Below are 26230 nucleotides of genomic sequence, written 5' to 3'. Positions count from 1 at the left end.
CGTTTCCACTGCTTGGGATGTCTTTGTGACGTGTCGTGGACCACTAGAATCATGACCTCAGAAGTGAGAGACGAGGATGTTTTGGTCAACATCCTCTGTTTCTATAGAAACACAACTGCTGCCTCTCCATATTTCAATTTCAATTTATTTATCTTTTTGTAAATGAACACACCGTAGCAGCGATGCAACTCGTGAGCTTGCAGATCTGCTAGGGTATGGGTTCTTTTGTTGCTATTTTTGTCTGTGGGTTTTATGAATAATTAACTGAAATGAACTAGATCAATGACTAAAATAATCCATGCAATCCACTGGAAGACCGGTTTCTTTTTCTTTCTTTTTTTACATATAAGATTTCAGACATAAGTAGTCCATAGTTACATAATAACTGCAGTCGGGATAGAAGGTCACAGGGGTCAAGATAGCAGACAGACGGGGTCGGCACCTACATTTAGCCTATAGCCTACAACGTTGCATTCCTACCCAATGAATGACGGAGCATTCCTAACCACTAACCAGAGAGACGAGCCCTTTTTCTCTGTTAATTTACACGGTAAATCATGTACCGCGACTGAGAGCCAAGCTTAATGTGTGATTTGCCCAAGTATGTGCCTCTCTTTGTTGTGAGTTCTGATGAGTTGTGACAGCTCAATGCTCCGCGCTCCCACACACCACTCTAAAATCACATGACCCGGGGCGGGGGCAGGGCTGAGTGATGATGATGATGATGATGATGTCACTGGGTCTGGGTTCCTCCCATAGAGGCACTGAGAAAACTGTTGCGCCTTTCTTCGTCCTTTTTTTCTCTCTTCAAACTTAACTACGGTAGCGGTGGTCTCAAAAACATAAGGAAAACTTTGACTGGAAAAGACTCGCTCACCGTATAGAAAAAGAAGTAAAACTCCTTAGACTGAGACTTAGAAAAATATATTTTATTTTATTTTATCATGCTGTGCTCATGGTGCTCTGTGCTCATGGTGCAATTAAAAAGCAAACGTTCCTCCCATAGAGAGCATAATATGAAACTCTTAATGGTGGATCCTCCCCAGTGCGTGCGCCAAGAAGAAGTGGCAGACTTCCTGGTTCCACAGGCTACACCAGTAGGCCACAGTTTGTTGTGCACGACCAGCAGTGTGTGGTTCTCGAACCGTTTTGATCAGGGGGGCCATCAATGTACAGTACGTACGTACGTATGTACTGTACATACACGGACATACAGTTATGTGTCCGTGGAAAAGACTTGGTCTTGTCAGTGTATCCTTACTGACTGTCAGTCTCCATGTCTTCTTCAGAATATACATGGCACCTATTTACTATGACACGGGAACTCCCTCTTGGTGTTTTAACCCATTCTGACCTGAGATCAGATTCATACGAGGTTTCCGCCGGACACACACTGGTCTGATGAACCCATTCTGACCCGAGATCAGATTCTAGAAATGTCAGTCGTTCTTCGATTTTTCAAAAATAGCAGACCTACAAGCTCGTATCGCGCCACTCGGTGGCGCGATATGAGCTTGTAGATCTGCTATTTTTCAATAGCTAAAGCATAACATGATGCCAACACCAAAATGGGTGCCCGGTCAAAATGGGTTAAGCATTATGTTATACTTTAGCTATTGAAAAATAGCAGATCTACAAGCTCATAGCGCGGCACCGAGTGCCGCTCAACGAGCTTGTAGAGCTGCTATTTTTGAAAGATCGTGAATATGTGGCGCATATGGGGGTCCCTGGAACAATTTTTTTTTAGATTGGCGTCTGGGGCCAATTACATACATAATGCTGGGGCTCCTTGACATGATATAGTTTTGAGAACCACTGACTGGTAGAAACATGAGGTTTTTCAGAAAACTGGCAGGATTTGGAAGACATTTATAGAATAGTCCTCAGGTCTAAATGGGTTAAAGTCCATATAGACTTTGGCTGGGATAGGGCTCTAAACAAACATTAACGGTCTATAGACTTAATGGATGGTGTCAGCCAGGGCATTCCACATTTGGTGGCAGAGTAACACAATGATAATTTACCCATGATTGTTCTATATTGGGTGCGGTACCAAATCGTTTTCACTTCCTCTAGTGTTGTGGCTCAGTTTGTTCCTGTGTTTGACCCCTCTCTGAAAAGATTGAGACACTCCCAAGAAATGTCAAAACTAAGTATCCAAATTCCTCACATATTTTCAAGATTCTTGAAAAGCGTTGTCATGCAAACGTCTTGTGAGCAGCTGTGTTGATCGTCTGTCTCGTTGACCTGGGGAACCCCTTTGAGCAGGTCACCCTGGGGGTCCCCGGACCACACTTTGAGAACCACTTTAACCCATTCTGACCTGAGATCAGTTTCTAAAAATGTCTTCTACATCCTGACAGTTTTCATTCTGACCTGAGATCAGTTTCTAAAAATGTCTTCTACATCCTGACAGTTTTCTGAAAAAGCTGTTTCTATGTCAGTCGTTTTTCAATTTTTCAAAAATAGCAGACCTACAAGCTCGTAGCGCGCCATTCGGTGGCGCGATATGAGCTTGTAGATCTGCTATTTTTCAATAGCTAATGCATGACATAATGCTAACACCAAAAGGGGTTCCCGCCCCAAAATGGGTTAAGTTTCGGACGGTGTACGGTAAGTTATAAAGGGTTGGGGGTTAGGCATTGGTCTGTGGAGGTTAAATATGGTTAAGTTTCGGACGGTGTACGGTTATGTTAAAGATGGTTAACATAAGTTAGGAGGTATAAGGTTACAGTGGCCGTGTTTAGGCATTAGGTTAGAGTTTGATTTAGTTATGGTGCAGGTTAAGAACCTGGGAGAGAGGTTAGCCAATGAGACTGCCTGTCTACTAACTCCTGGACTCAGCAGACACCTAGTGCAGCGTTCCTCAAGTTGTTTTTATTTTGTATTTATTTTTAATAAGGGTGGCTGTGGCTCAGGAGGTAGAGCAGGTCGTCCAATGATCCCTGGGTCGGCGGTTCGAATCCCGGCTCCTCCTGTCCACTTGTCGAAGTGTCCTTGGGCAAGACACTGAACCCTACTTTGCCTCCAATGAGTCGGTCGGTGTGAGCTCTCCACCATTGGTGTGTGAATGTGGGAAGTGAGGACGCTGGCGTCGACTGTTCGCCGCTTCACCTCCCAATGTATGAATGAATGAACCATTGTAAAGCGCTTTGAGCACTTGGAAAAGCGCTATAAAAATACAATTCATTATTATTTATTTTTAGCCGAGAGAGAGATGAAGCAGGGACTCCCACTATACATATTGTATGAAATGTTATCATTGATTAAACATGTTCTTGTTCATTGTATTTTCTAATTAATATGCTGGATTAACTTCACCTCTTAACACTAGCATGACTGAGAGGTCATTTTGACCATTTTTTTAAGATTTTGAAGTTGATTCTCTTTGCCTATGAAGCTTTCAGACGGTTCTCCTTCCATGACCACCATCATCCATCACCATTCCATCATCTTCATTTTTGACATCTGAAACATTATCTAAATATGAATTTTAAGACACATTTTACTTCAGTGGAAATACATCGTTTCATTGTGTTTTGGTTGATGTTGATCAAATTCTCCAAAATGACACCGGAAATGGATTTACAACATATTTCTGTCTTAAAAACCCATTCTGGACGGGAACCCCTTTTGGTGTTTTAACCCATTCTGACCTGAGATCAGATTCATACGAGGTTTCCGCCGGACACACACTGGTCTGATGAACCCATTCTGACCTGAGATCAGATTCAAAAAATGTCAGTCGCTCTTACATTTAAAAAAAATAGCAGACCTACAAGCTCGTATCGCGCCACTCTGTGGCGCGATATGAGCTTGTAGATCTGCTATTTTTAAATAGCTAAAGCATAACATGATGCTGACACCAAAATGGGTGCCCGGTCAGAATGGGTTAACTAAGCATTAATTTATGTTATACTTTAGCTATTGAAAAATAGCAGATCAACAAGCTCATAGCGTGCCACTCGGTGGCGCGCTATGAGCTTGTAGGTCTGCTATTTTTTGGAAAAGTGTGAAAATGCGGCGCAAATCTTTGAATATATATTCTTTCAGAAGACTTTTCTTGCAGCATCCTAAACCTAGAAAGGCAAGGCAGGAGAATTGCCATGCAAGCGTCTATATACTGTAGAGGTGATGCCGTGTTCTCAGCTCGTAATTGGTTTAATTTTCTGACAGAAATGTACAGTAATAAGCTCATAAATACATTCTTCTACAATAAGAGGCTGATCTTTAGAGTACTTTAATTGGCTCTTAGCCGCCGGCTTCAACGTCTCACGAAACCGATGTTGCCGTGTCTGCTTATTACAAGCGACTTTGGGCTTGTTTTTCTATAAACCTGCTTGTAAATATTGGTAGTTGGCGTGTCTGATCATGTCTGGGGCCTAGTTGCTTCTTTTCGGGGCTTTGGTTTTCGTAGACCTGGTCGCTTGTTTCCCGCACAAAATCTGGCAACACTTCCTTCCACGGTAACATTGTCAGTGTGGGCACATTATGCGCGCGAAGAAACGGCAATAAAGCGCCTGAGAAGTGCGATTGCTTTCGCCTCACTGCTGGCCCGAGCGAAGGCTCATATTAAAGAACTCGAAGGCAGATAAACCGCCATCTGTGGCCCAATGGATCCAAGAAGTCCTGTCTATGCTAAAGCTGGAGAGAATTAGGTATAATGTCCATGGCTCACGAGAGAAGTTTGACAGAACCTGGTCTACGTTTATCTCATATGCTGAAAACGTCACATTCCCACAGATGAATACACCGGTAACTAGACCCCATGTTCTAACCCCTTAGTGGGGACTGGGGTCGATGTGGCCGGAATATACCGGGATTACGATTGCGGTTACTTTTGACTTTTTATCTATATTTTTTACTATTACAGTCTTTGTACCTTTATTGTCTTTTTTTTTGTTTTCTGTTTTTTTTTGTTTTTTTGTATTCTGTGTGCTATCATATTTCTCTATATACATTTTGTGCATATATACTCTATCCTTGGCTTGCATCTGTTTGCTGTCTCTGGACGGGGGGAGTGGGTGGGGTGGGGTACAGGGGAGGGGGAAAAACAGAAAAAGAAAAATGAACTGTTTTGACTGAATCGCCTGTCTGCCTGTAATATGTATTGACCTGTAAAAAGGAATAAAAACAAAGTAAACACAAATAAAGCGCCTTAGAGCGGCTGCAACTTGTAGCGTCGGCAGCGCTGCCTTTTTTTTTTTTTCGCACTGCGTCAAGTTGCTGGTGGATGCATTTCCATCCACCAGCTCTTTAAAAAAGCCGGAAGAGACTCGTTTCTCGACGGGACAGTTTAGTTGTTGTACCCATAGATAGACGGTCCAGTATTATGCAGATCAGCTGCCCAACATGACCTTTGATCAGCAGCACTGCAGCCTGACATGACCTCCATGCCACACACGCCACTACGTTCAGCAGCCTGACATGACCTCCATGATGCCACACACAGCACCCCATTCAACAACCAGAACTACTGTATATCTTCTTTACATTGTCTCAAATCGAGCGGGACCACTTGGGCACTGGCCTACAGTTTGGAACGTTATTGTCTGTGCAAATGTCAAGAACAATCGTTCTGATGGCAGAACAGGCCAGCTCCATATATGGAGATATATATATATAGGGGTGATCAGGTCCAGAGCCCGGGCAGAGGCTTTTGTGTTGGTTCTGGACAACTGGCTATCAGTGCACTCCCTGTGGGTGTGTCGAATTGGAAGTTGGTGGCCGCGAAGTTACGTACACAGTACACACAGAGACTTGGTGAATTTATATATATATATATATATATTTCTGTAATTACGTCAGATTTCTATGAAAAAAAAGATTGTCTTTTATGATTAGTTTCATAAAGAGTATCTAGGCCTAAGTTTGATTTGGTGAGATTGCAGTTTGGACTCAAGGCAATGTTTTGTCTTCAGATGATTATTGGGCCAGCTCCTAAAACATTAAAGCTGAAACCGAATGAACTAAATTAAAAACATCTCGGGACATGATGATTGTATAACAATGAGGAGGAAACCTACTTGCCAGCGCCATGCGAGCGTCCACTCAAGTGGTGCTTGATATACTTAACCCATTTTGGCCTGAGATCAGATTCTAAAAATGACTGTTTGAAAATGACAGTTTTCTGAAAAAGCTATGCTTCTATGTCAGTCGTTCTTCGATTTAAATAAAATTGCAGACCTACAAGCTCATAGCGCGCCACTCGGTGGCGCGCTATGAGCTCGTAGATCTGCTATTTTTCAATAGCTAAAGCATAACATAATGCTAACACCAAAAATTGGTTAACATTTAGTTTTTCTGTTACTGCGAGAGCCCCTCTCTTGCTATACAAAATATTAGCTCTTAAGAAGTGTCTCTGTGAGTGAGTGAAGCCAAATGGCGCTGACTACCCAGACTGACTACCCACAGAGCAGCATGAATTATTTAAACAAATCATGTTGAGGACAGCTGGATGCACCTTTCACTGTCTCTTTGTTCTGACGTTGGCAGACTGACCGTCAGACCACGCTGGCTGGGCCCGGGCAGTGCCGTCGTTGACTCCTTACGTATATGCGCCAAACACACCGAGGGGGGCAACAAAATGTGTAAAAAAGTGCCAAGCCGACCCTCATAATAACCTCGCAAACGCCAAAAGTAGTAGTAGTAGTAGTAGTAGGAAACAAAGCACTCTCGTTGGGGAGGGTGGGGGGGGGGTCACAGATATCCTACGAGTAGCCGCCCTAGGGCAACCAAATGGTCAGCGACGTCCCTGGGCCCAGCTACAAAACCATTCATTTAGGGTTTGTTGTAGGGCACTAACCTCTTATCTCCAATATCTCAATGTTTTATGTTTTGTTTGTTTTTGTAAATAAATGCCCTACTACTTCATCATAGGCTACATTTTTTAAATAGCAGCTCTGCATGCTCACAATGCCTCGCGATGTTGTGAGCTTGTAGATCTGATATTTTCATTTTTTAGAGTTAACTGTTCTTAAAAAAAAAAAGGAACGGTTTTGGACATACAAGGTTTCAACTGAACAGTAACACTATGGTGGCAGGTGGATGCAGAGAAAATAATCATTATCCTTTTTTTTTTTCTTTTTCTTTTTTGTCTCACTTCTTCTAATGAAAGAAGGAAAGCCACTCAGTCACAAGCTAGTGCTCTCACACCAGCACTGGGTTTAATAGCTTACTTACAAATCTAGGCCAGTGGTTCTCACACTCTCTCAAGTAAAGAGTAAAGAACTCTCAAATTATATTGCGTGTAATTGGCCCGTGGACACCGACCTATATCTTGTGCCAGGGACTCCCATAGAAGATGTGTGATATCTGTGATAATTTATGTGCGGGACATATATATATATATATATATATATATGTTGTCCCGCACACTGTCTTGACTTATAGCAGTAGTTTATCCCATTCTGAACGGGCACCCATTTTGGTATTAGCATCATGTTATGCTTTAGCTATTTAAAAATAGCAGATCTACAAGCTCATATCGCGCCACCGAGTGGCGCGATACGAGCTTGTAGGTCTGCTATTTTTGAAAAATCGAAGAGCGACTGACATTTCTAGAATCTGATCTCAGGTCAGAATGGGTTCGTCAGACCAGCGTGTGTCCAGTGGAAACCTCGTATGAATCTGATCTCAGGTCAGAATGGGATATATATATATATGTTGTCCCGCACACTGTCTTGACTTATAGCAGTAGTTTATTAGGCTACTGAAGTTACAACGTTTCGGTCTATTTATGACCTTCATCAGGTATCTTATGTCCTGCTTGCTTGTGGTTGTGCATCGTGTGTCCGATGATGACCGCCTTCTCCTCTGTGTGAGTCTAATGGTGGCTCTGTAGTCCCATCCTGGATCCACAGTTGCGGTTGCAGACCGGGGCATGTAAAAGGCGTGGTACTGAGGCCGGGGAGCAGACCGGGGCATGTAGAAGGCGTGGTACTGAGGCCGGGGAGCAGGGGACCGGGGCATGTAGAAGGCGTGGTACTGAGGCCGGGGAGCAGACCGGGGCATGTAGAAGGCGTGGTACTGAGGCCGGGGAGCAGACCGGGGCATGTAAAAGGCGTGGTACTGAGGCCGGGGAGCAGACCGGGGCATGTAAAAGGCGTGGTACTGAGGCCGGGGAGCAGACCGGGGCATGTAAAAGGCGTGGTACTGAGGCCGGGGAGCAGACCGGGGCATGTACAAGGCGTGGTACTGAGGCCGGGGAGCAGACCGGGGCATGTAAAAGGCGTGGTTCTGAGGCCGGGGAGCAGGGGTGGCCTTGAGGCCATGCCTCTTTGCAGGCTTTGCTGCACGGTGTGTTGTGTGTTAGCGACTTAGCGCTGGCTTTCTATATACTCCACTCCCTGTGTGTGAGTGAGAACGCCATGCAGAGGTTGCGGCAGGAAGCGAGGTCCTCCAGTGAAGATGGGGTTGATCCGGCCTCTCTTCAGCGTGGTCTTCATTAAAAGGTCTTTGAACCGCTTCTTCTGCCCACCAGCACTACGCTAGCCAAGGTGTAACTGGCCATAGGTACCGGACCTCCATCAGGTATCACCTGATGAAGGTCGTAATATAGACCCTAACGTTGTAACCTCAGTAGCCTTCGGGCCAACTGTTTCCTATATTCGGTATTCGGTTTCGGCCAAGAATTTCCCTTTCGGTGCATCCCTAATTTTTGGCAATCCACTGTCTCGGAGGAGGGCTGTGGACAGTTGTTCAGCCTGCCAGTGGCAGGTTAGGCCATTTCAAACCAGATTTAAAGTGTTTTTTTATTTGTGTTTTTTTACTAACTTCTATTATAGCATGCTAACTTTCCAGGAAAAGAAATGCTGCAGTTTCTATTGGCTGCAGTTCCCCACATCGATGATGTCACTGGTAGGCAGGTTTCTGAACGGTCCACAGCCCTCCTCTGAGACACAGACCAAGTAGACCAAACTGTACCTTTACATTAGTGAGTACCGATTATATGTTGATAGGTTGAAAATGGGTGAAGTGGTTCCTTAACTCATTATGCCAGGGACCCCCTGGAAGTTGGAACCCCCTCAAGGACCCCTGGGGGTCCCCGGACTCCACTTCAGAGAACCGCTGCTATAACTCAGGCCAGTGTCACAGTCGCAACTAAGCTAGCTCACGTACAAATGGAGGCCATTTCAGGCTTGTTCACACAGCTAAAAAGTCTCCTCGCAGATATATCGTGGCTGTCGAGCAGAAATGTTGCATGTCAAACTATATTGACAGAAACAGAACCTGGATCCAGTGTAGTTATTGTCGCAACTTCTTGGTAATACTTTACATTGTTAAAATATTTATTTAACTAATTATTTCAAATCTAGTGTTCGATTTCAGGTACAACTGAGTAGAACATTTATTACAAAATAAATTAAATCAAAGTTGAAATGTGGTGAAGAAGGTTTCGGCGGCAGAAAAATATCAAAAACGAATAACGCCCTTAAACAGTTTCCTGCATGTGTTTGTATTGTATTTAGTGCTCTTTGATACAGAGCATTCCACACAACATGTTACGCTGCACAGAATGCACTTTCTTCCTGTTCCCATAACTCTTTGTTCTGCCGTGTTTTGAACTGCTCTCTCACTCCGGCCCGCATTCTCCTCCTCACTTCCCTGTTTTGTTTTCAGCCAGTATCGGTTTTGGCCATTATATATATATATATATATCGGGCCATCGTTTGATTTGACTTTCCTTTTTTTTAACCACTTCCATACTAACATGTTATTTCTATTTTGGTCATGTCGATATATACAGTAGAGGAACATTCTAAAAAAAAAAAAACCTCACACACGTCTCATTGAGATGTGTGTGAGGTTGTGTGTGAGCTTGTAGATCAGCTGTTTTTTTATTTTATTAAAAAATAGAAATGGTGTGCAATTAATCTTAAATTTTTCACATTTATAAGAAAATATGGGTTCTCTGTCGTCACGAGTGATTGTTTGGATTCCGAAGCATGTCGCACACAGTTAATCGTTTTAAGATGATAGATTATTTAAAGTGGTCAAACTATAGCAATAGCATACATGTTCAGAATTTCAGATTGAAGCATGATCTTCCATGAAGCATGAATGGTCTTTTGATATTAAATTATTGTGTCATAAAAAGCAAAGCAAAGGTCAAAACCTCAACCTGTGATTTCTGGTTGGCTGTGAGAAGGCGCTCTTATCATCGTACATCATCATATATCATCTCATTCCGGCCAATCAGAATTTGCGACCTTCGTCTTCAATGTTTGTGTTACGCAATGTTTGTGTTTACACAAACACAAAAAATTGTCCATTCATGGGGGCACGGTGGTATAGTCAGTAGTGCTGTCGCCTCACAGCTAGAAGGTCCTGGGTTCGATTCCCGCTGGGGACGCTGTGGGGCGGGCGCTGGGGGCGTGCTCTCTCCTCCGCGTCATCAGTGCCCGTACCCGAGGTGGGGTTGGCGAAAACATGCAGTAATCCTGGTTTCTAAACATAGACTGTAAAAAATATGGACAAAGCGTTCCCCGGGTCTAACATGGACGTAAAATGAAGCCTGTTATTCCTGCACTGTAAGTCGCCATCTTTCTAGATCCGTTTGGGCCCAGCTGGCCATTGGCTGGCTCCGTTTTGGCCCAGCTGGCCATTGGCTGGCCCAGACAACGAGGCGGGACTTCCCCCCTTCTTCTCCGTTGGTTTTTATTTTGACTCGAGTGGGAGGGGAATCCCGATCATAGACTGTAACGGTAGCCACGCCCCTCAGAACATACGCGACTTTATGGTAATTTTCTTAATTAATGGGACCATAATTTTCAAAAAAGAATATTATGACATTAGAAATTAGACTTTAAACTAGTGACTGGAAGCAGAAAGTATTCATGACCATGTTTATTAAGGTAATACAGTCTAGGTGAAGTTGGGCCCAAATACATGGACTTCTATGGGGCTATGGGTTTTTCTGGGTCCAATGACAGCGCCACAACAGGCCATTATATGAACTACGATTTCCTTAGTGGCTTCACAAAATATCTGTCTGACTGCCCCCCTGTTTCTAAACTGCCTCCCCCTTGTCACCCTGATGGAGGGGAAAGGAAAAGGTCGGAATAACGTGTTCCTTCCACGCGCTACGTCCGGCCGGGGAAATTCCCCCTGTTGGGTGAAAAGAAGCAGCTTGGACTCCTCATGCATAGAAGGAAGCATGAGGTCAGTCTGATCCCCCCCCCCCCAGCCTGGCAGAGGAAGTGTAGCGCCCAGGATTACATTAGATAATTTACACTGGGTGAAAAAAATGGGTTGCAAAATCATTGTCAATGGCATTTAATGTGCAGGACAAGGTTTGTGTTTGCACACAGACGACAGTTGGACCTCACAAATAAGAAGGAAACGGAACACACTTAGTCACAAATCACAGACAAGGGCAAAGTGGTTCAGTCAGGAGATTTTATTTAGCTTTATTCCATGAGTAATAATGGTGGCGGTCTAGACCAGGGGTTCTCAACCTGGGGGTCACGACCCCCAAGGGGGGAGGGGGTCCTCACATGATGTTTGTCATCAGATGACAGTGAAGTGACAATTTAAGGACTTTTAAGACCTTTTTAATGCCTAAACAAAACAAAGAAAATAAGGCCATTACTGCATCAAATGTTATCAACAAACTATAAAAACTGGTCAAACATTGGCCAAATTGTCAAATTATATAAGAAATAGTTGAAATAATTGTGAAAATAGCCGATCACAACGCCTCAGTGCGAGGCGTTGTGAGCTTGCTGTGAGCGTATAGATCTGCTACTTTCACAATTAAATCGAAAGGCTGAAGCTAATTTGAATGCCTCAACTCCTCGTCCGGTTGGGGGGGGGGGGTCCCCAGTTCACACATATCATTATTTTGGGGATCACGGCCTGAAAAGGTTGAGACCCCTGGCTTGCTCTAGACAAGTTCTCAGTTAAACTCTGTGGCCTTATTATTGCCTCATTGTGTGCTCGGCCTCTCTGTTACTCTGGTCTCTGGTCTCAGTTGAACTCTAGTGTTCTGTGGCCTAATGGTCTTATTATTGCCATGTTCATTGTGTTCCCGGCCTCTCTGTTACTCTGTTCTCTGTTATCAAAGAATGTGATTGTGTCTGCTGTATTTTGTATCAGATCAATGGTGCAGGATGTGCTTTATACAGCAGTCATAACACCCGGTATGTTTATTTTTATGTTTTATTGTCACAAATATTTTTGAATTGTCACAAATAGGGTGAAGGTCAATACGAACGTGGCCTATATACTAGGCAAAAGAGTTTATGTTTAGTTTAGAGCTGGCAAATGATTAAAATCACAGCATTAATCACCATTCGATGTCCAAAATATAACCATGTTTTTTCTGTATAGTGTTGTGGGAATGGAAAGATAAAAGGCTGATGCATTTAGCATACATACAAAAACATACGTATGTTTATTTAATTCTTAATAACAAATCCAGTGTGGCAGGATGATGTATCTGTCTCGTTGTCGTGCTCTGTGTACAGTATGTGATTTGAGCCGCTGCCTACTGTATGTACAGTAAATTGTGCAGCCTTTTATGTGTTTTCTCCCCATCCAGATAGTGCAGAGTCGATGGGATTATGGGATGTATGGGGGGCGGGTCATCCAAGCATGGATTGATTGCGTTAATCTAATTAACTCTGTTAACTCTGTTAACTCATTTTGTTTTTAGTTAGTTTCTTTCTTTTTTTGGCCCGTCTTTGCTCGGTAAATATAACCTTATTTAGCACCGCCTGCTTCATGTTTGGCAGGAGGTTTTCCTGACTTTTGATCTGGTTTGGTCTGATTGATCTGTTTTGTTTATGTGGAAAAAACCTGGGGTTAAAAGCAGAAGTGATGCAGCAAACCGCTGACTGTGAGCGGCTTCAGGAACCAGGAAACGTGTGTGTGTGGAGTCAGTGATTCTGGGCTGAGGTTGTGAACCACACTGTGATATCTCTCACGCACGCACGCACACACACACACACACACACACACACGCACACGCACGCGCACACACACACACACACGCACAGCACACACACACGCACGCACGCACGCACGCACGCACGCACGCACAGCACACACACACACACACACACACACACACGCGCGCGCACACGCACACGCACACACGCACGCACACAGGAATGAGGATGAACCTTCGTTACCTCTGTCAGGGTTTAACATGAGGTGTGTTCCTGATCATATCCGCTTCACACCAAACTGTTGTTTGCTGCTAGAACGATGTGAAAACATTAATTTAGTTATAATTGTATAATTCCCTACACAGAATTAAAGGTCTTTGCACACTTGGTTGGACCGATGTAATTTGTTTACAGTGTGGATCTAGAAGAGGCTATAGCCGTTTAATGTCTTGTCTGTCTGTCTGTCTGTCTGTCTGTCTGTCTGTCTGTCTGTCTGTCTGTCTGTCTGTCTCTCATTTTGCAAACCCAGAATAGCTGCCACCAATTTTCGTAAAATTTAGTTTTTTTTAATAGAATCCCAAAGTGACTCTGATTGGACTCAACGGACTGAAACCTTCACAGATAATATGTCATAGACAACTATAGTGTCATTAGTAGGGATGGAGCTTGAAACCCGAAACCCGAAAGTACCCGATGACAAGCTTATTGAGTACCCGGTGGTATCGATTAGCTTTGGGCTTATCGAGCATATAGTGGCCCATGATGTCATGTTTAACCCATTCTGTGTGGGAAGTGGGAACCCCTTCTGGTGTTCCCTCTTAACGGTCCGATTTCTTAACGATTAATATACACACACACACACACACACAGGGACCCGTAAGCGTAAGGTTTCAGTTATTTGTACCCGTTATGGTTGTCCTTGACATTTAACCCATTCTGACCTGAGATCAGATTCATACGAGGTTTCCACTGGACACACACTGGTCTGATGAACCCATTCTGACCTGAGATCAGATTCTAAAAAATGTCAGTCGTTCTTCGATTTTCAAAAATAGCAGACCTACAAGCTCGTATCGCGCCACTCGGTGGCGCGATATGAGCTTGTAGATCTGCTATTTTTCAATAGCTAAAGCATAACATGATGCCAACACCAACATGGGTGCCCGGTCAGAATGGGTTAAAGGGTTGAGAACTGCATTGTGATTGTATGTATAAAATATGTGAATTCCACATACAGTACCAGGCAGCTGACCGTGTGATTATAACCTTCAGATAGTTTTGTATTTTATTTAATTCAGTGTACGTTCTACCCATAGACTGTAAAAAATATGGACAAAGCGTTCCCCGGGTCTAACATGAACGTAAAATGAAGCCTGAAATCCCTTGCATTCTAATGCTCTGTAAGTCGCCATCTTTCTAGATCCGTTTTGGACCAGCTGGCCATTGGCTGGCTCCCTTTTGGACCAGCTGGCCATTGGCTGGCCCAGACAACGAGGCGGGACTTCCCCCCTTCTTCTCCGTTGGTTTTTATTTTGACTCGAGTGGGAGGGGAATCCCGATCATAGACTGTAACGGTAGCCACGCCCCTCAGAACATGCGCGACTTTATGGTCATTTTTTTAAATAAATGGGACCATAATTTTCCAAAAAGAATATTATGACATTAGAAATGAGACTTTAAACTAGTGACTGGAAGCAGAAAGTATTCATGACCATGTTTATTAAGGTAATACAGTCTAGGTGAAGTTGGGCCAAAATACATGGGCCTCTATGGAGCTATGGGGCTTTTTGGGTCCAGTCCAGCGCCACAACAGGCCATTATATGAACTACCGATTTCAAATGAGGCTTCACGAAATATCTGGCTGACTGCCCCCTGGTTCTACCATAACGTCTTTGCATGTGTGTTCAGTTGTATGATGCATGCTAAATGTATTAGGGATGCACCGAAAGGGAAATTCTTGGCCGAAACAGAATACCGAATATAGGAAACAGTTGGCCGAAAACTACCGATACCGAATATGATTAATATTATATATCATTTTTTCCTACCATTTCTGTCATGGCCGTACCTTAAAGCTACCTGATTTATGGCAAAATAAATGGTTATGGCAAAAGTTAACTAATAATCACTATTACGGGTCCATAAAACATTTATTCAGCTCTTTTGAATGCATTCATTGCATACAATATTCTGTGATATATTTTCTGCCTATTCGGGCCGAAGCCGAATAGGCCGAAAATGCATTTTTAGCCATTTTCTGCCGAATATTTTCTGCGGACGAATATTCGGTGCATCACTAAAATTTATATATTCTTTTAATTATCTTAAAAAAACCCACACACACAGTTCTATGCATTATTAATTGGGCACGGTACGTGCTGTATGCATTTTTTAAAGCCCTCAGTGCTACCAGACACCTTCACAGAGCAGACCGTGTGGTTGCTGCTCAAACACACAGGCAGGTCTTCTTTAGGGACGGTTCATAGTCGGTACTATATAGACCCGTCTTATCTCATCACGCTTCTGAAACAAGGGCATTTTAACGTCAGAAAACCATGGCCGGGATGTCTATGGTCGACCAGAAAGTGCTCCAAATGCAGCTGGGAGCCACCATGCAAGCCATGAGCATGGTGCTGTTTGAGAAGGCCTCCATGGTAAAAATAATAATAAGCAAGAGGGACAACTTGTTGAATACGAAGAAGTGATTATTTTAAGGTTGTTTCTTTTTGGAAACTGAATCCTGATCTGTCAACATTGTGTTTCCTCTTTTCTCTCTTTTCTGTCTGTGGACGACAGGGGGAGAAAAACAATGGCTTCGACGTGCTCTACCACAACATGAAGCATGGCCAGATCTCCTCCAAGGAGCTCACAGAGTTCATCAGAGAACGGTAAGTCCAACTAGACTGTAAACCTAATTGATTAACTAATTGATTGACTTGATTTATAAAACAAATACCCTATTGTGCTGAATATAAGACGTTTGTTTTCTATATTTTAGGAAATATCCTAAAAAAACATGGGAGTCGTGGACTTGACTATTTGACATTCAATGTTCTTTTTCCACAAAATAATGAGTCTTGAAAAATGGGTGGTTGTCTTATAATCAGAGTCGTCTTGTATTCGGCTCGATACGGTAATCAATTTGATATTCGGCACAAATACGGTAACAATTTTGGGTTAATTACAAAATGTGCATTACACATTATTGAGCAGTAATGAGGTCATACTAACTAAACCATGACATATTGGCACCGGTGAGTCATACCACACCACTGACCATAATACCTCATTGTATGACGGGAGGGCCTGGGGGGGGTGTATTATTACAATCATATCACACTTTAATCAATAATATCTCTGATTAGAACGCAGGGGAAAAAAAGGCTAAATGAAACGGCTGCTGGCTGCCGTTGCTAGGTTACAGGAAAGGCAAACATACAAGGTGGAATTGTTTGGAGTAGCGTTGTGACCCATTCTGGGCGGGTACCTCTTTTGGTGTTAAAGCATGATGTTGTACTTTAGCTATTTTCGAAAAATCGTGAAAATGTGGTGCAAATCTTTGAATATATATTCTTTCAGAGCTAACGTTTTTAACTCAAAAAGCTTTGCTCCTGGGGGGGGGGGGGATTTTTCAGAAATCTGTCAGGATTTAGGAGGCATTTGTAGAATCGCCCTCGGGTCTAAATGGGTTAATGAGAATGCATGGCCACTCATTAGAATGCCTCCCGCAGACTCGCAGCCAATAACAAAGCGGCATCAGAATGCCTCCCAGCCAATAACAATGCAGCGCCACTCATTAGAATGCCTCCTACAGTATGTAGCCAATAACAATGGCCGGTCACACAACTAATGGTAGTCGAGTACAATGACCCATTAACCGGATTGTCCTGTTTCTCTTGCACTGATTACTTTCTGTGGCTTCTGGTTTACGCAGTGGAAATGGCACACACCTGTTGGTGACCTGTTTTGTAATGTGACTCAACACTCGAATAAATGTTTAGTTTGGAGCGCTGGTTCTCTAACCAGTGGTCCGGGGACCACCAGTGGTCCTTGAGGGGGTTCCAGGTGGGCTCCAGCTAAATGATGGAGAGTTGTAAAATGAAACCAAATGAACCCTTACAGGTCCATTTGGTTTCATTTTACACTCTCAAGAGTTAAGTTATTGCTAAACATCTGCATTACTTAAGTTCATTTTACATGAAGTAACTACACAATTAGAGAATGTAGAAGAATTGTTTTTTTGATCGATGTTTGCCTGTTATCTCTCAACATAAATACAGCATGGAATTGTGGATATATTCTTTAGGTTTGGGTCTGCGAGGCTAAATGTGGTCCGTGTGGCTCAAATGCTGAACAAATAATGGGCCTTGATGTTGAAAAGGGTTGAAAACTACTGCTTTAGTTTAGAGCACTGTCTGGTTCTCAAACATATTCATGTCAAGAACGCCCAGATTTATCTGCATTTGGCTGAGGACACCCAGCTGGAAAGACAATATGTGCCAGGGATCCCCATTCCGAAAATACTTTTCATGTCATCGTCAACATTTGAAAATTGCATTGCAATTCGTTAGGAGCTTGTATATTTGTATTTTCTTTCTTCGAATAGCAAAATAAATAAATATATATATAACGGTGTGTATATATATATATATATATATATATATATATATATATATATATATATATATCTAATAGCGGTTTCTCATGGAAACATTGAAACGACAGGTTTCCAAAACAATGTGCTGCATGTGTTTCACTTCAGAATCACTGCACCGTAGCCAACGGTATCATGTCCAACACACATCTGTGATATCTGGACTCATTGCTCTCTCTCTCTCTGTCTCTGTCTCTGTCTCTGTCTCTGTCTCTGTCTCTGTGTCTGTGTGTCTCTCTCTCTCTCTCTCTCTCTGTCTCTGTCTCTGTGTGTCTGTCTCTCTCTCTCTCTCTCTCTCTCTCTCTCTCTCTCTCTCTCTCTCTCTCTCTGTCTCTGTCTCTGTCTCTGTCTCTGTCTCTGTCTCTGTCTCTGTCTCTGTCTCTGTCTCTCTCTGTCTCTGTGTGTCTGTCTCTCTCTCTCTCTCTCTCTCTCTCTCTCTCTCTCTCTCTCTTTCTCTCTCTTTAGAGCAGACGTCCTACCTTTTAATGTACTGTTTATCTGTAAAATGATTGGATCATTGATTGATTGATTATTAGCACCATGTTCTGTGCCCCGGGTCAAGGCATAAGAACAAATTATTACAGAAACCCCTACATTGACAAAGGCTTACATCATGTCCTGTATAATATGAAGTCATACTAGGTATGCAACAGCTAATTGGACAAATGATTCAAGTCATATTTGTTCAATTAACTTGTTACAGATAGCTTAAAATAAATGATGTATTTTTGTGGCATAATACTATAATAATAATTTGAGGCATAATACTTTTTTAGGTATTTGCATAAACGTTAGTCTCCAGGGTGAAGTGCTCATTCAGATGTGTGATGTGACTATAGATATTGTCAGATAATGTACTGGTGAAAGAAAGGAGCTTTTTTTTGCTTTACTTTTGTTTTTAGATGTTATCATGTTTATCTTTGCTTTTTTCATGTACTTACACTGAGCATTTGAGTGCAGGTTCACTAGGGTTTTGAACTCTGAAATACAGCACGATGGCGCCATCTGATGGCCAAATGAACACATTGCAATGATTGCATGAAATGTGCATTTCATCTAATGTCATCATTATAACAGCGCCGTTTATGTATTATTATTATGCCAGTAATGTAACTCATATAATACACACTATGTGGCGCATGTGAATCCTGGAGAATAATTATTATCAATATTTAAAGTTATTATAGTATTTACTCTCATTTTAGAATGAGAGTACACTTAAAAGCAGTGGTTCATGACGTCAAGGACCCCCAAATTGATATGAATTCGGCCACAGACCCCCACTTGAAAAGAGGTTGTACCAGGGGACAAGTTGTACAACCGCTTGTAGATCCGCTATTTCTGAATAGGCGAAACATACAACGGGCCTATTTAGCTGCCTGGGGGGACCAGTGTTTATTCCGTCGACTAAAACCAAGAAGAAAAATGTCCGTCGACTGCCTTTTTCCACTGCCGAAAACAAATCTGACCTGAGATCAGATTCATACGAGGTTTCCGCCGGACACACGCTGGTCTGATGAACCCATTCTGACCTGAGATCAGATTCTAAAAATGTCAGTCGTTCTTCGATTTCTTTTCAAAAATAGCAGACCTACAAGCTCGTATCGCGCCACTCGGTGGCGCGATATGAGCTTGTAGATCTGCTATTTTTCAATAGCTAAAGCATGACATGATGCTAACACCAAAATGGGTGCCCGGTCAGAATGGGTTAAGGAAGCTAAATGAAAAGGTACACAAATGCTCGGTGTACCTACATGAAAATATCAAAGATAAACATGATAACATCTAAAAAAAAAGATAATTTAAAAAAGAGCAAAAAATAACTAGACTCAAATGTTAGGAAGGGGTTAGAGAATAAGAGATCCTGTATAAGTAATTTTACAATTAGTTGCATGCTGAAAATAGCCAATCTACAAGCTCACTGCAACGCGTTTTCAGCAAGTGAAAATCAGTAATCAGTCATTACGACGGCATCAAGGCCCGCCAAAATACATTTCAGTCGACTAAAATCAACTGTAGATTTAGTCGACTAAAATCGTATGATATTTAGTCGACTAAAACTAGACTTGTGTTAGCATTGTTATGCTTTAGTTATTTAAAAATAGCAGATCTACAAGCTCATAGCGCGCCACCGAGTGGCGCGCTACGAGCTTGTAGGTCTGCTATTTTTTTTAATCGAAGAACGACTGACATAGAAACATAGCTTTTTCAGAAAACTGTAATTTTCAAAACTGTCAACTTCAAAAGGTCAGAATGGATTTTCAAAACTGTCAACTTCAAAAGGTCAGAATGGGTTAACACTCACTATTCAAGAGACTGTGACTAAAACTAAATTCAACATAATTCAAGAGACTGTGACTAAAATCTAAATTCAACATAATTCAAGAGACTGTGACTAAAACTAAATTCAACATAATTCAAGAGACTGTGACTAAAATCTAAATTCAACATAATTCAAGAGACTGTGACTAAAATCTAAATGTGCTGTGACTGTCCCCCCCTGGGCCTCCCGGCCCTGGAGGAGGGTTGAGTGATTCAGTGAACCGCTGTAAATGTTTGACCACAGACAGATGGTCTATATGGCTCATTATTGTTCCACTGTGTTGCTGTTGACTGACTGTACACACATACTGTAATAATGTCAATAGTCTTTGTCTGCTGGCTGGCACTCTAGTCTACATATTTCAGTGGTTTTCAACCAGTGGTCCGGGGACCACCAGTGGTCCTTAAAGGGGGTTACAGGTGGTCCCCACTTACGTGTATCTACACACACATATATGTGTGTATATATATAATTATATATTAATAGCTCTCTACTCTTAGCCAACAGGGATAAATATCGAGTGGTCTGTCTGTCTGTCTGTCTCGTTAAGTCCTCATTTTCCTTGCCAATATTCAAGAAACATCTAAAGTAACATATTATTTCTTCCTCGCCTGTAGTTCTTCCTCGCATGATTTAGTTTGATGGCCTCTTCCATACAGGAAAGGATTCCAAATAAGTCAGCCGTCTTCTTCCTTTCCTTGCACAGTATTCTTGTTCATTGATATGTATTGTCTGTGTTTTTTATAAAGGCTCAGCGGTCCAGGCACCTTGGCTGGTAATCCAGTCTGGCAGTGTGCCGCGGGTTCAACTCCCGATCCCGACGGCCTTTACTGCATGTCTTCCCCCCCCATCTCTCTCCCCATTTCCTGTCACTCTACTGTCTGTCCTCCATAAAAATATAAAATAAAGGAGAAAGCCACAAAAACAAACATATATATAAAATAAAAAAGTGCTGCTGCCATTGTTTTTAATGTTATTTTGTAATGAGCATGAGCATTCATTATATTTGTGTGATCTATTCATCCACATGCTGTTCATGTTGTGTCCTCCAGGAGTACTATAGAGGAAGCCTACGCCAGGTCTATGACCAAACTCGCCAAGTCAGCAGGAAACTTCTCTCAACTCGGGTAAGTGTGGAAGTGTGGAAGCTATAGCGTAGATGGGGGAAGATAAGTGTGAAAGCACTTCACTATAGCGTAGATGGGGGAAGATAAGTGTGAATGCAGTTCACTATAGCGTAGATGGGGGAAGATAAGTGTGATTGCAGTTCACTATAGCGTAGATGGGGGAAGATAAGTGTGAATGCAGTTCACTATAGCGTAGATGGGGGAAGATAAGTGTGAATGCAGTTCACTATAGCGTAGATGGGGGAAGATAAGTGTGAATGCACTTCACTATAGCATAGATGGGGGAAGATAAGTGTGAATGCACTTCACTATAGCGTAGATGGGGGAAGATAAGTGTGAATGCAGTTCACTATAGCGTAGATGGGGGAAGATAAGTGTGAATGCACTTCACTATAGCGTAGATGGGGGAAGATAAGTGTGATTGCAGTTCACTATAGCGTAGATGGGGGAAGATAAGTGTGAAAGCAGTTCACTATAGCGTAGATGGGGGAAGATAAGTGTGAAAGCAGTTCACTATAGCGTAGATGGGGGAAGATATGTGTGAATGCAGTTCACTATAGCGTAGATGGGGGAAGATAAGTGTGAAAGCAGTTCACTATAGAGTAGATGGGGGAAGATATGTGTGAATGCAGTTCACTATAGCGTAGATGGGGGAAGATAAGTGTGAATGCACTTCACTATAGCGTAGATGGGGGAAGATAAGTGTGAATGCAGTTCACTATAACGTAGATGGGGGAAGATAAGTGTGAATGCACTTCACTATAGCGTAGATGGGGGAAGATAAGTGTGAATGCAGTTCACTATAGCGTAGATGGGGGAAGATAAGTGTGAATGCAGTTCACTATAGCGTAGATGGGTTCAGGTTAACTTTATGTTCTGTGCTTGTTTGAAGCCTTGAAGTTGCGTGTGTGTGTGTGTGTGTGTGTGTGTGTGTGTGTTTGTGTATTTACAAAATACAGTGAAGAGACTAGTGGTCATTTGCAATGATGTTTGGATGTGTTCTACTGAATCCTCAGCCAAGACCACTAGTCTGAAGCATAGAATTGATAGCCCACTTAACCCAGAAAACAATAGCGTTTTTTTTTTTTTTTAACCCTGTGTGTGTGTGTGTGTGTGTGTGTGTGTGTGTGTGTGTGTGTGTGTGTGTGTGTGTGTGTGTGTGTGTGTGTGTGTGTGTGTGTGTGTGTGTGTGTGTGTGTGTGTGTGTGTGTGTGTGTGTGTGTGTGTGTGTGTGTGTGTGTGTGTGTGTGTGTGTGTGTGTGTGTGTGTGTGTGTGTGTGTGTGGCAGGACGTTCGCTCCGGTGTGGGACGTGTTCAAGAGCTCCACAGAGAAGCTGGCCTCCTGCCATCTAGAACTAGTGAGGAAGCTGCAGGAGCTCATCAAGGAGGTGCAGAAGTATGTGGACGACCAGGCCAAGGCGCACAAAAAGGTACGGCCCGACGGGCCCGTTGACGTCAGATAAGAGACCTTTAGGTTGTCTTCATGTCAAATCAGAGACCTTTAGGCTGTCTTCATGTCAAATCAGAGACCTTTAGGTTGTCTTCATGTCAAATCAGAGACCTTTAGGTTGTCTTCATGTCAAATCAGAGACCTTTAGGTTGTCTTCATGTCAAATCAGAGACCTTTAGGCTGTCTTCATGTCAAATCAGAGACCTTTAGGTTGTCTTCATGTCAAATCAGAGACCTTTAGGTTGTCTTCATGTCAAATCAGAGACCTTTAGGCTGTCTTCATGCACGGCGGGCGTACCAGCTCCCCTGTTCACGTCCGTTCTATGGCAGCCATGGTGGAGCGGGTTTGTTGTGTGACGTCTCGAGCTAAAGCGAGCGAGTCGCCATGCTGAGCGGTGCGAAGTTCACTTGAGACATAACAACTCGACGTTGTGTACACCAGATATGCACAGAATCGTAATATAATTTATTTTGGGGGTGGGGTGGGGGGGGGGGTAGTTTGACAGGAAAGGGAGAGAGATGGGGGGGGGAGACATGCAGCAAAGGTCGTCGGGATCGGGACTCGAACTTGCGACACGCTGTCAAGTGCCTGAGTCACTCGGCCGGCCCAGGCCGTGACATCATGTTTTGGGGTGAGCGTTTGCCACAACTGTCGCTCAAAGTGGCTCCAAGTGACTACTGGACATTCACAGCGCATCTTTTCCGGGACTTGCCAGAGCGGCGATGTAGAATACTATCACACCACGGCAGTGCTACAACCTGCAAGGCATCATGGGAAATTCACATGCCTCAGCTTGCCTTGGCGACACCGGTTCCGGACACAGATGTGTGACTGTAGACTTAAAGTGAAACATCTCTTGTCTGAATCTGTGTCTGTCTGCGTTCTTGTCTCGCCTCACAAATAATCTCTTAAGGAAAGTTGTATAGCAAGACTGCATATCTCACAATACAAGGGAAGGCCGCGCAATGCGCATCGCAAGAATGCATTTCTCTCTCAATGCGCATCGCAAGAATGCATTTCTCTCTCAATGCGCATCGCAAGAATGCATTTCTCTCTCAATGCGCATCGCAAGAATGCATTTCTCTCTCAATGCGCATCGCAAGAATGCATTTCTCTCTCAAGGAAATGTTGTGCATAGCAGGACAGCCTGTCTCTCTCAAGGAAAAAGTTGCATTCCAACGTGAACTTGTAGATGGGCTATTTTTGGCAGAGAAATATTGTGTAAAGGGAAAAAAGGAGGGGGTCAAGCCATGGGAGACTCACTCCGCTCAACAATGGAGGGCTCATGGAGGGCTGTGGGCAGTTCAGAAACCCATCCACCAGTGACATTATCGTGCAAATTTTGTTTTATCGTGAGAACGATGGCTTCCATTATCGCAACTTATAGCAAGGAATAGAAAGCCTGCGGTTTCTATTAGCTTGGATTCCCCATCGATGATGTCACTGGTGGACGGGTTTCTGAACTGCCCACAGCCCTCCTATGAGACACAGAAAAACAAATTGTGCCATTTTATCATGAACATTAGTGAGGACCAATTATATGAAGATGGGTTGAAAAGTGGTGAAGTGGTCCTTTAGGGGTGACTAGGGGTGTCTATGAAGACATTGTTTATGCACACGTAAAAAGATGCAGTGTTACATTTGTGTGTGTGTGTGTGTGTGTGTGTGTGTGTGTGTGTGTGTGTGTGTGTGTGTGTGCGTGCGTGTGCGTGTGTGCAGACGAAGGAGGAGGTTGCGTCCACTCTGGAGGCGGTCCAGAACATCCAGAGCATCTCTGGAGCGCTGCAGAAGTCCAAGGAGTTCTACAACACTAAGACTATTGAGCAGGAACGGCTCCGCAAGGAGGGGGCAGCACAGAGAGACCTGGACAAGGTACACACACACACACACACACACACACACACACACACACACACAGCCTCCGCAAGGAGGGGGCAGCACAGAGAGACCTGGACAAGGTTAGAGACACACACACACACACACACACACACACACACACACACACAGCCTGGACAAGGTCACACACGCACGCACACACACACAGCCTGGACAAGGTCACACACACACGCACGCAAACGAGCACGAGCACACACACACACAAAATAAATTGAGTTTATTATGCACTTATTATTTTCATTCACGTTCATCCCAGAATAGCGTTCAAGTTGATGCGGTTAAAAACTGTCTCTAGGATAGTTAAATGAAGCTGAGCTTTTAGCGGCTGTTTTGCCACGTGGACCCAGAAGGCCGAATGGGGATGATGTGATATTGTTATGACTTCCTGCAGTGGTTTCCAACCGGTGGTCCTTGAGGGGGTTCCAGGTGGTCCCCAGATAAATGATGGAGAGTTGGTAACCATAATGTAGTGACCCTTATTAGATTTTTAATTCTTGAGAGTGTAACATGAAACAAATCATGTTTCATTTTACATTTTACACTCTCAAGAGTTAAATTATTGTTAAACACTGCGTTAATTAGTGCTTTATTCTATATCATTTTTCAAGATGTCTACACAATTAGACCATGTAAAATAATTATTTTTCTCATCAACATCTGCCTTATATCTCCTATGGTACCACTGTCAATGCAGCATGGAATTGTGGACAAAATCTTATCCAGCGAAAAACAAATTATTCTTTGGTTTTGGGTCTGCGAGGATAAATCTCATCAAAATGGTGGTCCGTGGCTCAAATGCAGAATAACCCATTCTGGACGGGAACCCCTTTTGGTGTTTTAACTAAGCATTGTTATACTTTAGTAAGTAAGTATAAAGTAAGTAGCCTTGCCGAGCCATGAGGCCCATAGGGGCAGGAGCCTATCTCCTGTTTCTGTAGCGTGAGGCAGCTTGATGTACAAGTACACCCCCTGGACATGACGCTAGTATGTCACAGGGACTTACCCCCAATCCAACCCTTGATGCTGAGTGTCAAGCAGGGAGGCACTGGGTCCCATTTTTAGAGTCTTTGGTATGACCCGGCCGGGGATCGAACCCCGACCTCCCAGTCTCAGGGCAGACACTCTTAACCACAAAGCCACTGAGCTGGTAGGTCTGCTATTTTTGAAAAATCGTGAAAATGCGGCACAAACCTTTGAATATATATTCTTTCAGAGTGAACTTTTTTTTATGTCGACGTCAGGCCTAAATGGGATAAATAATGGGCTTTGATATGAAACGGGTTGAAAACCACTGACTTACTGTATATCTCATGATTCATCCCTTGTTTTGTCCAAAACGCAAATCTACTACAGGCTGGAGTGAAGTCCAAAAAAGCCACAGAGTCCTACAAGTCCTACGTGGAGAAATACGCCAGCGCCAAGTCAGAGTTTGAGCTGAAGATGGCAGAGACGGCACAGGTACAGTAGTTCCATTGTTCTGAAGCTTTGTGTCATGTCAAAGACTGACAACATTAATTTACAATAATTGGCCATGAATGAACCTCCATCTGATACTGTTTTGTGCCAGGGACCCCCCCCCCCCCCCCCCTAATGTCAATGTTTATTGGCATGTCTATGGTAACTGCTTCTTTGCGTGTGTGTGTGTGTGTGTGTGGTGTGTGTGGTGTGGTGTGTGTGTGTGTGTGTGTGTTTTTTTTTCTCGTTCCTTGCCCAAATAACAACATCTCCAGCTTGTGTTCTTTTCCTCCCCTTAAAACGGGATGGTTTTGGAAAAGGCCTGATTGGATCCATCTGAAGGAAACTGATTAGATAAAAACTCCAAAACTAAAGTCAGATCGAGGCAATGTGGAGCGCATGCCGTCGCGGTCGGCCAGCAAACCTCGTA

General features: G+C 43.3%; 1 protein-coding gene across 1 annotated transcript in view; it reads left to right on the top strand.

The window, feature by feature from the left end:
- The window catches only part of fcho2 (FCH and mu domain containing endocytic adaptor 2), a 107566-nt gene that overhangs the window by 12943 nt on the left and 68393 nt on the right, over positions 1 to 26230 (top strand). Inside the window, exons 2-6 of the mRNA XM_083794106.1 lie at positions 15691 to 15782; positions 20924 to 20998; positions 22287 to 22428; positions 24169 to 24321; positions 25699 to 25803. Of these exons, the coding sequence (XP_083650232.1) occupies positions 15691 to 15782; positions 20924 to 20998; positions 22287 to 22428; positions 24169 to 24321; positions 25699 to 25803 (567 nt within the window). The remainder of the gene's footprint in view (positions 1 to 15690; positions 15783 to 20923; positions 20999 to 22286; positions 22429 to 24168; positions 24322 to 25698; positions 25804 to 26230) is intronic.

The sequence above is a fragment of the Protomyctophum parallelum genome (assembly GCF_964188405.1).
Source record: "Protomyctophum parallelum genome assembly, chromosome: 21".
Taxonomy (NCBI): domain Eukaryota; kingdom Metazoa; phylum Chordata; class Actinopteri; order Myctophiformes; family Myctophidae; genus Protomyctophum; species Protomyctophum parallelum.
This window is presented reverse-complemented; position numbering and strand designations above follow the sequence as displayed.